This window comes from Corapipo altera, unplaced genomic scaffold (assembly GCF_003945725.1).
Source record: "Corapipo altera isolate COAL_440 unplaced genomic scaffold, ASM394572v1 239, whole genome shotgun sequence".
NCBI classification, from domain to species: Eukaryota; Metazoa; Chordata; class Aves; order Passeriformes; family Pipridae; genus Corapipo; species Corapipo altera.
The window spans coordinates 3657400-3672186 of NW_020884938.1; the positions used below are offsets into that span (position 1 = coordinate 3657400).

The 14787-nt window shown below is 40.5% G+C and overlaps 1 protein-coding gene across 23 annotated transcripts in view; it reads left to right on the forward strand.

The window, feature by feature from the left end:
• Window positions 1-14787, forward strand: part of PPFIBP1 (PPFIA binding protein 1) — a 96772-nt gene that overhangs the window by 60608 nt on the left and 21377 nt on the right. For 15 of the 23 annotated variants that reach the window (XM_027660882.1, XM_027660894.1, XM_027660890.1 and 12 more), the window contains 8 exons: window positions 4690-4776; window positions 5617-5730; window positions 6297-6428; window positions 9192-9284; window positions 9775-9867; window positions 11577-11691; window positions 12909-12941; window positions 14219-14280. In XM_027660882.1, coding sequence (XP_027516683.1) covers window positions 4690-4776; window positions 5617-5730; window positions 6297-6428; window positions 9192-9284; window positions 9775-9867; window positions 11577-11691; window positions 12909-12941; window positions 14219-14280 — 729 coding nt within the window. The remainder of the gene's footprint in view (window positions 1-4689; window positions 4777-5616; window positions 5731-6296; window positions 6429-9191; window positions 9285-9774; window positions 9868-11576; window positions 11692-12908; window positions 12942-14218; window positions 14281-14787) is intronic. The other 8 variants (XM_027660896.1, XM_027660900.1, XM_027660901.1 and 5 more) reach the window with 3 other exon arrangements.

The window sequence follows — 14787 nt, forward strand, 5'->3', positions numbered from 1 at the left end:
GGTTGAGAGGGTTTGTGGGTTTTTTTCCCCCCCCTTCTCATTCTGTAAGGAGGAAATAAGGTGTAAACCTTAGGAAAAGCTTAGCAGCAGATCTGCCTGTCTACTTCCAGAGCATGTGCAAATATTCAGAGGGATGAGCAGGGAGTGTGAAATGCAGGAGATGCCAGTTTGGGAGGGCAGTGGTGGGGTCCCACACAAACTGGTTAAACGCTGATGAATTGTGCTCAGACCAGTATAAATGTGGGACAGAATCAATGCTTACAGAGGGTAAAGCTGTCACGGCTCTGTATCTGAATACTTTGCTTGGAAAACCTGGAGGCTCTTCCTGTGGCACACAAAATGATGTTGAGTTAGCTGGGGCTGGAGGAACCCCCTTGCAAGACACTCTCTAAGGCTGAGAGAACAAGCATAACAGCAGAAGCTTTGTTTAACTAAGCATAGGTAATGTGTATTATAATGATGTGAACAATGTTGATGAGCTCTAATTTAACTCCAGATGGTCAGGGAAGAGGTGTCGGGGACAGCTCACTTGCCCAACTGTTGACTTGCCTGTGGTGGTCCAAGCAGTCAGTGCAATCTGCTGCACAAGGAAATGATGCTGTGGAGTGGCAGCTCCTTCTATACAAATCAAACTGCACATACAGCAAGAGCACTGTGATTTGTGCTGCTTATTTCTCTCCTCCAAAGCAGGAGAGAAAATGAAGGGAAAAGAGGGTATCAGCTGTAGTAGGCTAAAAATGACTTTTATTTTTGAAAGGAGAATTCAGCAACGGAGAGGAAATTTTTTTTTTTTTTTTTTTTTTTTTTTTTATTGGGAGATTTAAACCAACAGCTATTAGAAACTTCCGTGCAGTTTGGAATGCTTACTCACTTCCAGGGAAAAAGGATTAAAGAATGAAGGCAGGCAAGCTGTGAAAGTTTGGTAATGCATCTACTTACTCCAGGAATAATATCCTCCAGAGCAGCGTGGATTTTTACACTTAGATGATTACAGACAAAGCTTCCATACGTGTTTAATGGATTAGCCATGGATTGATCTTGCAGAGTTTCTAAGTGCACCGGGTCTGATCTTATGAGGCATTTTAAGTAAATGCTTAACCTCAAACTTCTGTGAAGCCTCAGTGGCATTTTGACAACTGTTCTTTTGTTTTTAGGATTACAATCTGTATTGGTAAATCTGCTTTCTCTTTCCATACAATGTTTTGCTGTTAATCCCTAAATGGAAAACACATGCAAACTCCAACTGCTTAATTGAAGATAGATTTGAAGTTGCTGATGAAAGAAGCCTTCTTTGGAAAATGGAAAGCTTTTCTTACACAGCTCATAAACTATGTTAATCCTGTATTGACTTAAACGATACAAATTTGATCCAGAACTACCAAGTGCCCCAAATATGCTGTTGAATCAAATATTTACTTTTCCTTTTTGCTTCTCTTATTCTTTTTTTCTCCCCCAAAGCGAAGCCATTGCTCTGCAGGGTGAGTAGTTACCAGGCTAAGTCCCAGGGGGAGGATGCAGGTTCCCAGGTGGAGAGACACTTCTGAAGGACATACTGAGTGTTGCTCACCTAGGTTTTGCACACACCAGGTCTCTTGGCATCTTTCAGACTTTCCTGTGTCCACTTCCTTGCTGTTAAGGCTCCATTCACCTCATCTCATGCACTTCTTTCCCGTATTCAGTGTTTGGGCATCTTCCCTCTCCATTTCTCTTCAGTCCCACTCACTGCCATCATTACTCTGTTCTTCTTTTTGTATATTTCATTTCCCTTCTTCCTTTCTCATCTGTCTGGGAAGAATATCATGCCAGGAATCAACTTTTTACCTCAGACAGTACAGAGCAGTCTGAGGAAGGCATCTGTCCATTGCCTGCAGGTCTCTGGTCTCCACACCACCCTGGGAGGTACTGGGGCTGCTGCTCTTGGAAATAGCTGCCGTGGTCTTTTTGTGTCATCTTTTTCTCCACTGAAACCAAAGTTGGTGACTTTCTTTCCTTCTTGTACCTAAAATGGAGAGTCAGTCCTATCTTTCAGAAGTTAAAACAGTTCAAGCAAAAAGCCAACTGCTCCTGGGTTTTCTGGTTTTGGTCTGCTTTTATGCAGGTTTTAGAAAATATTTCTGGCAATAGCCACAAAAGTGATCTTTACCTCCAGTGCACACAGCTTGCAAAACTAAGACATCTCTGCAAGGTTTCTCCTAGAAAAAAGATGAACTGCCCTCAGCATTTGACAGGACGAGAGGAAATGGCCTCAAGTTGCACCAGGGGAGGTTTAGGTCAGATATTATGAAAAATTTTCTTCCCTGAAAGGGGAAAATTGCAACAGGCTGCCCAGGGAGGTGGTGAAGTCAGTATCCCTGGGAGGATGTAAAACACATGTGAATATGGCTCTTGAGGACATTGTTTAGTGGTGAACGTGGTCCTGGGTTGATGGTTGGACTGATGATCTTGGAGGTATTTTCCAGCTTAAACTAGTCTATGATTATTTAAGCCCTTTTATTTGGCTTTGAGCGAGAACAACCTTTGCTCCTGTGCTGTTTGGGGTTTCCTCCTCCCTCTTTCTGATGTCAATGCACAGGTCTGGCTTGAACTGTCCCTCTCCAAACACTACTATTTTAAAGCCAAGTGCGATGTGCTGAGATTTTTGTGTCAGAAATGTGAAGGGAGTTTAGCAACAAAGGTGTCTTGGCAAGATGCTGAGCACAATGACTAACATTATGCTTTAACACCTCGTTGGTTTTCACAGCATTGTAAAGACATTTTCATCGTAGTGTGAAACCAAGACCTCCCTCCCCACATTTTCTTCACGCAACCTTTGGTTTTAGCTGATTTGCTGACTGGAGGTATCAGGAGGGTCAGTGGTTCGGGTGTTGATGTGGTGGTTGGGAGGCAGGGAGTTCAGCCCATGTTTTGGCAAGGACTTTCTTGTTAGCTGGGGTGGAGGGGTGTCTTTGCACTTCTGCTGCCTGCAAAGAGGGATGAATACCACTCTCCTACATTAGACACACGCACTGGGTTGATTAATGTGTTGTATGTTACAAAATGCGGGTGCTGTTCTTACAGAGTCTTGAGTAATGGCCTGAGATGTACTGGAGGACTTAAAAGACCTAGAGAGTAGCAAAAGTAGGCAAACCCCTCAGTTTTGTATTTCACATACAAGTCAAGTGACAAGATCTAAAGCATGAGCAGCTAACAGGTTTGTTTCAGAAGCTCTTTGGCTTCTTTCATCTAAATTAAAGCGTAACAAAACTGAAGATCTCACTGATCTTCAATGGCATGAGCTAAATCCTGGTAGAGGTCAGGGGGAAAATATGGCCAGCTCAGATGTTTAGAGGAATTTTGCCCTGATGCTCAGTGTCTGGGTGGTCAAGTGGCCTAGTAATGTGCTGCTAAATAATTGAGATACAGGGTCATAATTCAGATCATGATACAAGGTATTAGTACAAATTGCTAGAGAGCATCCTTTCTTAGGCTGCTTGGGTTTTCAGGGAAGATATTATGGTCACCATGTAGAAGGTATTGCTTGGGAGACACATTTGCTCCTGCTCACTGATTTAAGAGCTGCCAGGACACAGCCTAATTTCTTCAGAACATTAAGGTGAGGTCAGACACTTTTACCTCCTCCTGTTTGCTTTATGTCTGATCTCTAAGTGGTGCTGGTGGGAGTTTTATTTGTTCTGTTTTTTAAACAAGGCAATTTCTCCCACCACCCAAAGTCAGCCATAACCTTGGGTACCCCAGAAAAGGAGTTTCAACCAGGAGGTTTCCTGAGGCATCCTTGGCAATCTGGGGAGGTGAGCTACTCCAAGGAGAGATTCCAAGCAGGAGCTAGAGGCTTGGAGCTCCTGGGTGGAGGTGGCCTCTCCAGGCAGGGTTGTGCTGCAGGCTCACCAGGGCACAAGGATCATCACATATTGAGAAGGCAATCAAGGCCCCTCAACGTTGGGGTGTGTCTCTGCTGGACGTCAGAGCAGCTTCTTAGACTCCTCTAAGCAATTTATGCAATGATGGCAACACAAATTTCTGTCCTGAACCAAGATCTGATCGTGGCGTGGATCACAGAGTGCTTTGAGACAGCTTTGAATATGGATAGAATAAAACCCTTCTCGCTGCTCAAGAGCACTGAAGTTATTATGAAGAAAGTTACTGATTCCTCTGAACTCTCTGATAGCATTAACATGTATTCTTGTTTCTCTTTAGCCTCAGGCAGCTTTCCAAAGAGATGTGTTTAGAGTGCAGATGTTCAACCGTACCCAGTAAGATGTGCCTGATATAAAAAGATGTCTCTTACTGTATGTATGACTTGCAAGAAGCATAACACTCATCTTGTAGATTGTACATTTTTTTTCACTTGCTCAGTGTCTCAGGGTATTTGTCTCCTTGCAAGTTTGGCTTAGCGTTGTATATGGTTGAGTCCAAATTTTGTTAGCAAAATGCTGAATGCACAGTAAGTGAATTTTGCAGAACTGGGTCACCAGAAGGTTGTTTCTCATCTTGAAGCCCTTGAACAATTCTTTCCTGAATGGTGTGTCCTTTGTTGACAGTATATTTGATATGTAATCCTTGCGGGGCTGGAGAATACTACAAATCTGTTCTTCAACTGTGCAGATTAAAAATACTCCCAAAGTGTGTTGATAGCATTGGATGACACTGTGGTACAATTGCTGACTGTGCACTATTTGCTGTATTTTTCAGACTAATGGACACATATCTGGGAATGGAGATGTTTATCAAGAAAGGCTGGCTCGTCTGGAAAATGATAAGGAATCTCTTGTTCTGCAAGTGAGTTGTCACCCCAGTTATTTTTTTGTGCTCTTGCCTTCATGAGACTTTTTGATAGCATGTGATAAAAACCTCTGAGAATTTATTTGAAGTTATGATGTCTTAGACAGTTAACCCAGATTAAGGATGGGTGTGGATTTAGATTACAGGAAAAATCCAAAGACCTTTATGTCTGCGTATCCAATCTGTCTTTGAATCTTGTTAGCTGAGCATGTCAGCAGAGCAGCCACCTACTTACATTCATGTATATCTTTAATATCCCCACTTTCCATGACCATTCCCATGATGGCTGCATCAGGAGACAGATATCCTGTCCTTAGGAAAGGTGTCTCAAAGGTGTTGTCTTGGTCCTGCCCAGGCTTGGGCTGTGTGTTTTTACCTCCTTTGCTTTTTTTGCTCTCAAGAGGAGAAACTGGTTGTTATGGTACACAATGTGTGATCCTTGGGAAGGAGAATAAATTGTAAGCAGTGAGATTTGGCTATTTGGTTGTTAAGGTAGGAACTAATGGGTTTAGTTAATGGATTGTCACAGCAAAGGCATAATTGTTGGTAGCAAAATGCAGCAGCCACACCTCATGGAAACTTCCAGGACAAGCCAGGAGGAGAGATGCAGAATTACAATGCACCTGTCAAAACTTTGGCTGAAACTGTGGTGTGAAGGGGGAGTTTTCTCTCCTCTCCTGTTGCCTTTGCCGAGTGTTGTGTCCACTGCAGAGCTCTGCTGCTTCTTCTCCTCCCTACATGGTCCCATTTCATCTTTGGCGCAGCCAGCACGTGCAGTTCTTCAGCTGACACAGACACAAGGTGCTAAACTTACATCCCTTTTTCCCTTCTGTCCAGGTAAGTGTGCTCACAGACCAGGTGGAGGCCCAAGGAGAAAAGATTCGGGATCTGGAGTTCTGCCTGGAGGAGCACAGGGAGAAACTGAATGCCACAGAGGAGATGCTGCAACAGGTATTTCACAGCTCCATGCCTGTCTTGCTGTCTTGTTTTCCTTCTGTCCTAAAAAACCCTGCATTTTGCTTTGGTGAGAGTAGTGCACTCCAAGGTGTTGCAGCCCTTGATATCTCTTAGCTAAGGGGTAATTTTCTACTATATTTGCTTTCAAATATAGTAGAAGTCTTTGTGCTTAGTAATGTCAGGGCTACTTTACACTGTAAGAATCCAGTTCTGTTCTTCTTTGAGTCCTTCCCCACTGAACTTCAAAGAGCCTTTAGATCAAAACCCTGTGGCAGGATGGGTGGATTCCCCTCACAGCTCCTTGCTGCCCACAGCAACTGTGATGACAGATGGGCTTTTTTCTCGTCCTGGCAGCCAGCCCATGATAGTGCCCCCGTGATCCCAGATGCATCCTAGGTTCCTGGAGTCTGTCAGATGGATAATAGCTGTGTCCCAGGGCTTCACAGAGTGCAAGGAAGAGGGTGATGCTTTTCCCCATGAAGGAGACCTTTAGCTGTCAAAATAAATCACTGATTTCTTCCCCTTGGGTGAATAATTCTGTTCTCTTTATCTTGAATCAGGAGCTTTTAAGCAGAACAACCCTTGAAACTCAGAAGCTGGATCTTATGGCAGAGATTTCCACTCTGAAATTAAAGCTTACATCTGTAGAGAAGGATAGATTGGACTATGAGGACAGATTCAGAGACACAGAGGTGAGTAAAACCCAATGGAATAAATTGTGAAAGCTGTGTGTGTCTTCACATTACCTGAAGGGAACCTGAACCACGCAAGAAGGGAACTCATCTTTAAGGTTAAAAAAATGTATCTCTTAAAATAAGAAGTGGCCCCTTTGTTAAATTCTGGTTTTACAGAGGAAGATTCCCAGAGCCAGTTTGGGATTCCTACCATCAGAGCTTCCATCCCTGGCAGTGCTCCCCTCAGGCATTTGCCCTCTGTGCATTGCAGGTCTGTGCAGCTGAACCTTGTTCATTTTTGAAGCCAGAAAACTTCAAAACAGGTGGGCAAACCCAGTTTTTCCAGGAAACTGCAAGTATCAGGCTGAGCTTTGCTGCCAGGATGGCATACTGATATCAGAAAAACCTTGGATCTGTCTGCAAAGCAGAACGAAGTTTCTACTTCTGGATTTGTAAACGAGCTGAAATGTCAGGTGTTCATATTGTGGATGTTCCAGATGTCCTTCATTTCTAGAAGGAAAAAAAGCCATATTGTCATCACAGGAGAGCAAATTTCCACTTCAGTCAGTGGTTTCCCACCTCCTTAGTTTCCAGTGAAGCATTGTTCCTCACTTGTATTTATGAGCATAAGGAAAAAAGTTAGGCTTGCTTTTGAATTGCTTTCTTTGGACCTGAAGCCCACAGGTTAAAAACTAATTACTTGAATTGCTCTCAGATTTGAAAGTAAGTGATTCTGTGTGTGGTGACAGCTGTGTGACAGCACATTTTTCAAACTGTGGGATGGATCCATGTGCCTGCTGTCACCTTTTCCTCTGGTTCAGTAACAGATCTGATTTCCTTACTCTCTTTCTATCCTTATTTTTATTAAATCTAGTTAATCGTAGAGTTCTCCTGTACTCCCCCTTTCTTTGTTTCCCCCCTGAACTGCAGTCTCTCCATAATTTAATAGCACAACTCACATGCCAAGAAGATGGATGTGGAGCTACCGTTTCCTAGAAAAGTGGTTCCAGTGTGGGGAGCACGCCATGCACTGCAACTCTATAAGCTGTGTGCAAAAGGCTATGAAGACCTTTCTCTTTGAAATACCTTGAAATACACTTAATGCCTTTGATAAAAATAACTTAAGTTATCTTTAATTAGGGGCTATATAGATTTATTTCCTGGGTGTTTATGCCAGAACTAATGAACTATTACTAAAATGTTCCTCCCTCCCTTTGAAAACCAGAATGACGTAGTTTAGTGTGATAGAAATTGTTATATTGTTTCTTCCTTGCTTCAACACTTTATAGCTGTAAAAAGGCTTAGGCTTAAACACTGAAAGGGGTAATATATCTTAATTTCTATTTGGTTCAGTGGGAAAATGAATGGCTGATTAGTTGTAACTGTCTCAGCCCTTGCAAAATCTCAAAGTGGTATTTTGGAGGCAGTGCTTTATCAGAATTACACAGTATTCCTGTTTAAAGTAGTAGATTATCAACTATTTTAGATGAGCTGAGTATTTAAATGAATATTTAAAATATTTGACCATAAAACACATTGTGGCATTTACGTGGAGTGTTCAAAATGGAAATAGATTCTTACCCAAACTGGGAAAGAAAAACTATGACTGTTGCTTCTGATTTTATTTAGGGAAAAGAAAAAAACCTCATCATTGACATCTGACAACTTTTGTGGAACTACTAGCTCCAACAGAATTACCATTCAAATTAAATCCCTGTATTATCCAGTTGTTCCTTATGTCTGTTGTTGCACCTTCCCATTCCAGCTTGGTTGGTTACTCATGTTCTCCATTCTTTCTCTAAATAGATGCTTCACTGGGCCTTTCTGCTCTAGGATTTGCTGTCTAGATGTTCACAAATACACAGCTTTTTCCCAAAGCTAATTGTATACTTAATAGAAATTTGTAATTGTTCTGTTCTTTAAATCATTCCCGTCTTTTCACTTTCTCAGCAGGCACCAGCATTATTTTCCTTAAGGAACATGGGTGGTCTGAGTTGGGCTGAGTTTATGTAAGAAAATACCTTACAAGGGAGTTTATTTAGGGAGGAGTACATAACCAGCCTTTGAAGCAGCAGCCAGAGGGTAAAACTGGCTCAGTCACGGGAAGATCTTCATAATTTAACCAACTCCAGTGTCCCTTGTGCACAGGAGTTTCTGAGAGGAGTAGTTTGTGTTCCCGGTGCCAGTGCCAGTAAGGAAAACCTCTGACCCCCACAGCTCAAAGTTATCATTGATTTTTTTTTTTTGTGCACTTGCAAGGGAGTAATTGAAAACATTTTGGGGGCAAAGCATGCTGTTAGGACTTGTCTTGAACTTCTGTTTAACACCTGGGAGAAACTGTATGATATTTTTTGGTCACCAGTTACCAGTGGTAAAGGATCTGATTACCCATGAGGTCCATAAGAAATTAATCAGAATAATTTAGTTTCTGCTCCAGGATCTTACACTCTTGAATTCTGGTTGAATTCACTCAGCAGTGAGTGCCACACAGTGTATTTTGACATCGGGTCATGCTGCAGGAGAGAAAAACCCTCCAAAATCAATTGTCATAGTGTCAAAGGTGACCATCAGATTTGGGAATAGAACGGAAAACTGAGAAATAGAGTCCCTGGATATCTGTGAAGCTCTGAGTTGGTTGACTTAGGTGGTGTGATTTTGTGTACAGAGTGCCTTTTATTGCTGCTTTTATTGTTGCTGCTTTCCTACCAATGGGTAGCTTTTGTTCTGGGGCTTTTACTGAATTTTCTCATTGTTTCTGGTCTTCTTTTTCCCTTCGCTCAGGATTTGATCCAGGAAATAAATGAACTGCGGTTGAGAGTGGGAGAAATGGACAATGAAAGACTCCAGTATGAGAAAAAACTGAAAACAACCAAAGTAAGTGAGGCTGAGGGGAAGAAGCAGAGGTGAGTCTAAGTCAGGCTTTAGGAGTTCATTGTCTTTTCCCTAATCCCTGCCTGCACCTTGCAAAATCTGAGTCCTCTCAGGCCCTGGGGTTTCATGGTTCTCACTTAGCAGCAGGGGCTATTTCTGTATGTCATGCTGTGGTTTTTCAACCTGAGCAGTGCTTTTTATGAAGGATAACTTACCTTGCTGTTATCAGTAAATTTATTCCCTGTTTAGACCCTTGTTTCACATGTGTCAAGAAACATGAGTTGCAGTACACAAGATGTATGCCATAGTTGAGACCAAAATTGAACATTTATTTTCTTCTAAGTGTGCTAAAAATAAGCCACTTCTGAAGTGAAAACATTCACCTAAGTATTTCTAGCAACCTGTTTCTCTAAATGTCTAACTTCTCTTTGCCATTTAGCCTTGTCTCTTTTCTACCTTTAGTTTTCTCTCACTCCTCTGTCTCTGTTACCAGTCTTTAATGGCCAAACTTTCTAGTATGAAAATCAAAGTGGGTCAGATGCAGTATGAAAAGCAGCGGATGGAACAAAAAAGCCAGATATTAAAGGTGTGGTAGTTTCTGGGGGACACTGGGCCTGTTTTGAATCCTTCATGTCCTACCCTTTTACAGTCTGTCCTGCATCATGCTGTCATGCTCTGTTCTTCATTAATTGCTGTGTGTTAGTATGCAGTGTGCCCTTCCTTGTTAGAGAGCTCTTGATGTAGATATTCCTTGTAAACAGCTTTTATTTTGCATGGGAGAGGATTTTAGTGTTGTGAACTTTGCATAGGTTACACCTAATGGAATTAGACTTGGGTTAAAACCATGCCCCTTCTGAGGAAAGATTGCCTTGTGTGTAGCTTGCATCCATTATTCAAGCAGAACTTTTTATCACCCTTTTATAGAAAATTTATTCATGAAAACTAGCTGGAAAATAGTGATTCTTCTGTACTCCCCCCCGCCCCACATGTAAATTTGCATATCATGTTTCTAATTCAGAGGGAGAAATACACATTGACAGCTCTAGTTGCCTGTGGGTATAACACCAGCTTCTCAAGTGACCAAGAAATGGTCTTATTTTGGAGGAGCATGGATCCTACACTGGCAGAAATCCCATCAAAATCAGTGCCACACTGGAGCACTGGAGAAATGTATTTATTGCTCAGCCACTGTTGTGGAAGAAGCTTTGATTTCTTGACAATTTTAAGGTTGATCTATTTTTTTTTTTAAATGATGCTTTAGGGCAAACATGAACCAATTACAGGAAATTCCGTAGTTTGGGTTGCAGACATCGCTGTATATTTGCAACAGATCTTTTGAGGGTTAGCTCAGGAAAATACCTAACACAGTATTTTCTAGTTTGGTTTATTCCTTTAAGGATTTAAGGAATCCTCCAAAATGCTGAGTCTTGCCTTGTTTTGCTTTGTTTACAAACTGAACAAATTAAATTTTCAGTGTTGGGTACATTTGCACTGAGGGCCCTGTCTTGATGATGCTGTTGCACAAGATATCCTTGGACATCAAAGAAACATGTTACTAAACTGGGTAGGATTTGACTCAAATTTTAAAAAGTTAAATGCATGGAGCTGTGCCAGTTCACTTGCTAGTGCAGATGGTTAGATCTAAGTTAAAATTTGACAGCATTTTTCTAATGCACCCCAACTCCCCCAAAACACCATCTGTCTCATTCCCAAGAATCTCAGCTCGGAGCTTCCTTCCCTAGTGCTTGATCAGCAAACCCAAACTGTGGCAGAGGTACCACGTTTGTGTCTGAACTGCTTTCCAGTGTGTGTGTCCATGTGCTTGGTGGTGTTGTGGTTGATTTTTCTTCCATAGAAGCAGTGGTTATTTCTGAAACTGTCCTCAGCCTGGTTGTTTGGCTTTGAACATACAAAATGCCCTATAAATACCAAAATAAATCTCTGGAGATTTTAGCCCTTGCCCTCATCATCTGCACTTTTTCTGTCTCTGCAAGGTCAAATAAATAAGAAAACTCCTTTTTTTTTTTTCTTTTTTTTTTTTTAATCTTTACTATTTCTTCTTTACATTTAGATGTAAAATCTCTTTACAATGAGACTGACAATTTCAGACCACTGGTTTTGCCCCCAGAGGTCTGTTGTGATGTTCAGGGTCATTTTGGTGGGTGTAAATGTCAGGAGACCCTGGGTCATTTCCATAGGCTGAGGATCTGCCCAATGTGCTTCCTAGAAGAGAATTTTGGAAACATCTCATGTGTGTGTGGAAGCTGTCCCTGAGTGACTCTGTGTCTGTTACAGGATGAACTCTCAGCTTTGAAAGACAAACTGGAGCAGAAGGAAGCCGAGGTAAAAAGGTTGCACGAAAAATTGGTTTGCAAGCTCAAAGGAGAAGGAATTGAAATCCTGGACAGAGGTAAAAGAAGGCTCTGTCACCATGTCCTCCTCAGTCACCTCATCTGAGGTCGTGTCTCCATGAATGGTTGTACAGGAAATAACTGATAAAAGCCTCAATTTTCTTAAGCTTTGTGTTTGCCTCTTGTAATATATTTAGTGGGTGTTGACAATGCAGCTGCTGAAATTGCTGTCAAAGCAAGTTCTTGATCAAATTTAAACTGGTCAAGAGATCCCTAGTTAGATCTTTATGTGACTTGTTTGAGGCCTAAAAAGATGCAATTTATATTGGCCAAGAAAGATTTAAAAGAATTTCAACAAGTTCCCCAAAAAGATTGAAAAGGAAATTTTCCTGCCTGGGTATTTATGGGCTTTGTGATGCTTTTTTTTTATCTATGGAATACCAAACTACAGACCAAAGTGTGATGTGGACCTACCTGTAAGTAGGTGAAACTGAGGATTGATTCTAGATTTGTGCACTGGTTAAGTCCAAATCTTAATTAGGCTTGAATTAGCACAAAAATTTTCCTTGCTAGGTAATTCTTTTATTTGCTTGCAAAGAAGAAACTAAATTAGTATTTATTTAAGTTTAGATTCAGGATTTATTTTACTTGAAACTAGAATTTTTTTTGTTAAAGCCTCACAAAAATTTTCCAGAGACTTTCTTAGCCCACTGCAATTTAAATTCTGACTATATCTCGCTGGTAATTATTGCTGATTTTAAGATCATGCTTTCAAAGTGTGTTTTATAGAAAACAAAGCCACAAGAGATTAGTCTCCTCCCCTGACATGAGGAGGAAAAGGCTGTGTGTAGATTGTCACATTTTATTTAATAAAATGATCTGTTTTCAAAACCACTGGCTAAAATCACTAAAAGTGACCACAATGAGCTATGATTCCATTTTTATTTAAGGACATTTAAATGTGAACAAGGTCTGATTTTATTGCATTTGTGACTACTTATATAGGGCTTTTTTTCGTGAGGAGCTACTTGAACTCCCATTACCCTCTGGCCCTCAGCTTTAGTTTAGTTTTCAGTACAGCTCAGCAAAAGATCTTTTGCAATGATGAAACATATTTTTTCTGCCTTGGACCAATATTAAGAAACATAGATTATCTACCTCATTAGCTGAATGAAGTGAGGAATAGTTGACTCTTTTATTATCGGTGTTCTCTGAAAAGTTTTTTAATATCATAACCTTCGTGCTAATTTCAAATCCAATGGGTTTTCCTGCACAGATGAAAATTGTAAAAAGAAGCTCAAAGATAAAAGTAAGGTTTCTGGTGTCTTTCCCCAAGCATTTGCATTCCAGAAGTGCTTTCCAGAATAGCTTCCTGCATGTGTTTGCAAAACTGCTTTAACAAACATGGTTAGATTGCATCATCTATAACCCTTAGTTAGAGTAAAACTGGAGAATAAGAGTGGAGATATCACATTTAAAAACCAAAATTTTCTAAGAAAAGCTGATAGGCAAAGAACGATTTGGTCTCAGGAAGACCCACAAAGCAGTTGCCTCTCAGTGAAATGCAGCTGCAATCCAGTAAACCAGATTTTCAGCCAGCAGAACTGAGGGAAAATCATTGGAACTGGCTCAGTTACTGGTTTAGTTTCTAAATGTCTTTCATCTGGAAAACCATCCAGGCAGCTTGTTTTCTTCTTGCATTTCATTAAGGAGGAAAATGTTCTTCCTGCTCTGTTTGCTTTCCAAGAATTTTTGGGGAGTTAAAACAGTGTAAAAGGCTTTCTTGCCTGTGAGTTTGGTGAGAAGTTTGCCTGTGTTTGTAGCAAAATTTAAAGCTCACTTCAAGGTGGATTTTTAGGAGAAAGTGGAGATTATTTCTATTCTCTTTGGATTTCTAGTCCAGAACACCTCCAGAACATACATATTTCCATGTATTTATACTTCTTGGTAAATAAGGATTATAGATGATGTGCTGTTGTCTGTATTAAGTACCTTGTCCAAGTCGGAATATATATTTATTCCAGCATGACTGCTCATCACAGCAAAGACTTGTTTCATTCCATTGTGCTGTCCTAATTTCTACATCTGTACTGAATTAAGGCTGTAATTAAGCATCACTGCCCAGTGCTTCCTTCATCATATCTATTAATCCAGTTGCTTTGGATAGTGGGTTTTTGAGATGCCATTTGGGGTGTTTGTTGATTGTCGTAATGAGGATGCATTTTATTGCATTCCAAATGGAGTATTTTTTATTTCAAACTTTTTGTTTTGTAATTATTTGGCTATTTGAAAGGTGGAGATAGTGAAAAGTCAAGTAGTAGTTTTACTCTTGAGTTTTCCATTCTCTTAAGTTCCTGAATTTAATAATTTCCTTGATAAAATTGTCAGAGAAGAGGTTTTGAAGAAAAGGGATTTCTTCTATATATTTCCATCTAATCCAGATTTTAAATGGCTTATGCTTTGTCTGTTAATTTGTAAGTTTACTTTCAGATATTACTGAATTGCTTCTAGGGGTTTTTTTTGTTTTTCTTATTTTCTCACAGTGTCTGGTTTAAATTGACTTGGAGAACTGTGTTGTGTTTTTAGATATAGAGGTACAGAAAATGAAGAAGGCGGTAGAATCTCTAATGGCAGCAAATGAAGAGAAGGTAGCAAAGTCATTATTTTTTCAGTAATCATCAGATTGATTTATATCTCTAAGAAAACCTTCATGTATGAGCCTTTCACAATTCAATTAAAAACTAAGCTTCTAAAAACTGATGATTTTTTGTAGTCAGAAGCACAGCAGTGCCTTTAATGGACTCAGCATATAACTATACAGAGGGTCCTTACAGAGTCCTTCACTGTTGAGTCATTGAATTCAGTGTGACTACAATTTAGTGTGACTGTGTTCTGAAGATGTAAAGAGCTCCATAAAAGTGCCATATTGCAGGTTATGTTCCCGAAAGGGCTTTCTGTGAAGTAGGAATTGTTTTAAGGGATGGTTTTGTGCTTTCATATGCATGTGCATTTTATAGGATGTTTTCTTTTGATCACCAAAGCCCTAAATCCTTTGTACGTGGCCAATTTATTATACTCTACCTTTGACTTAACAAGGGAGCTTTCAAGGCTGGGACAATAATCAGGTGGTAGTTTTTGCTAAATACAGGTTTTGA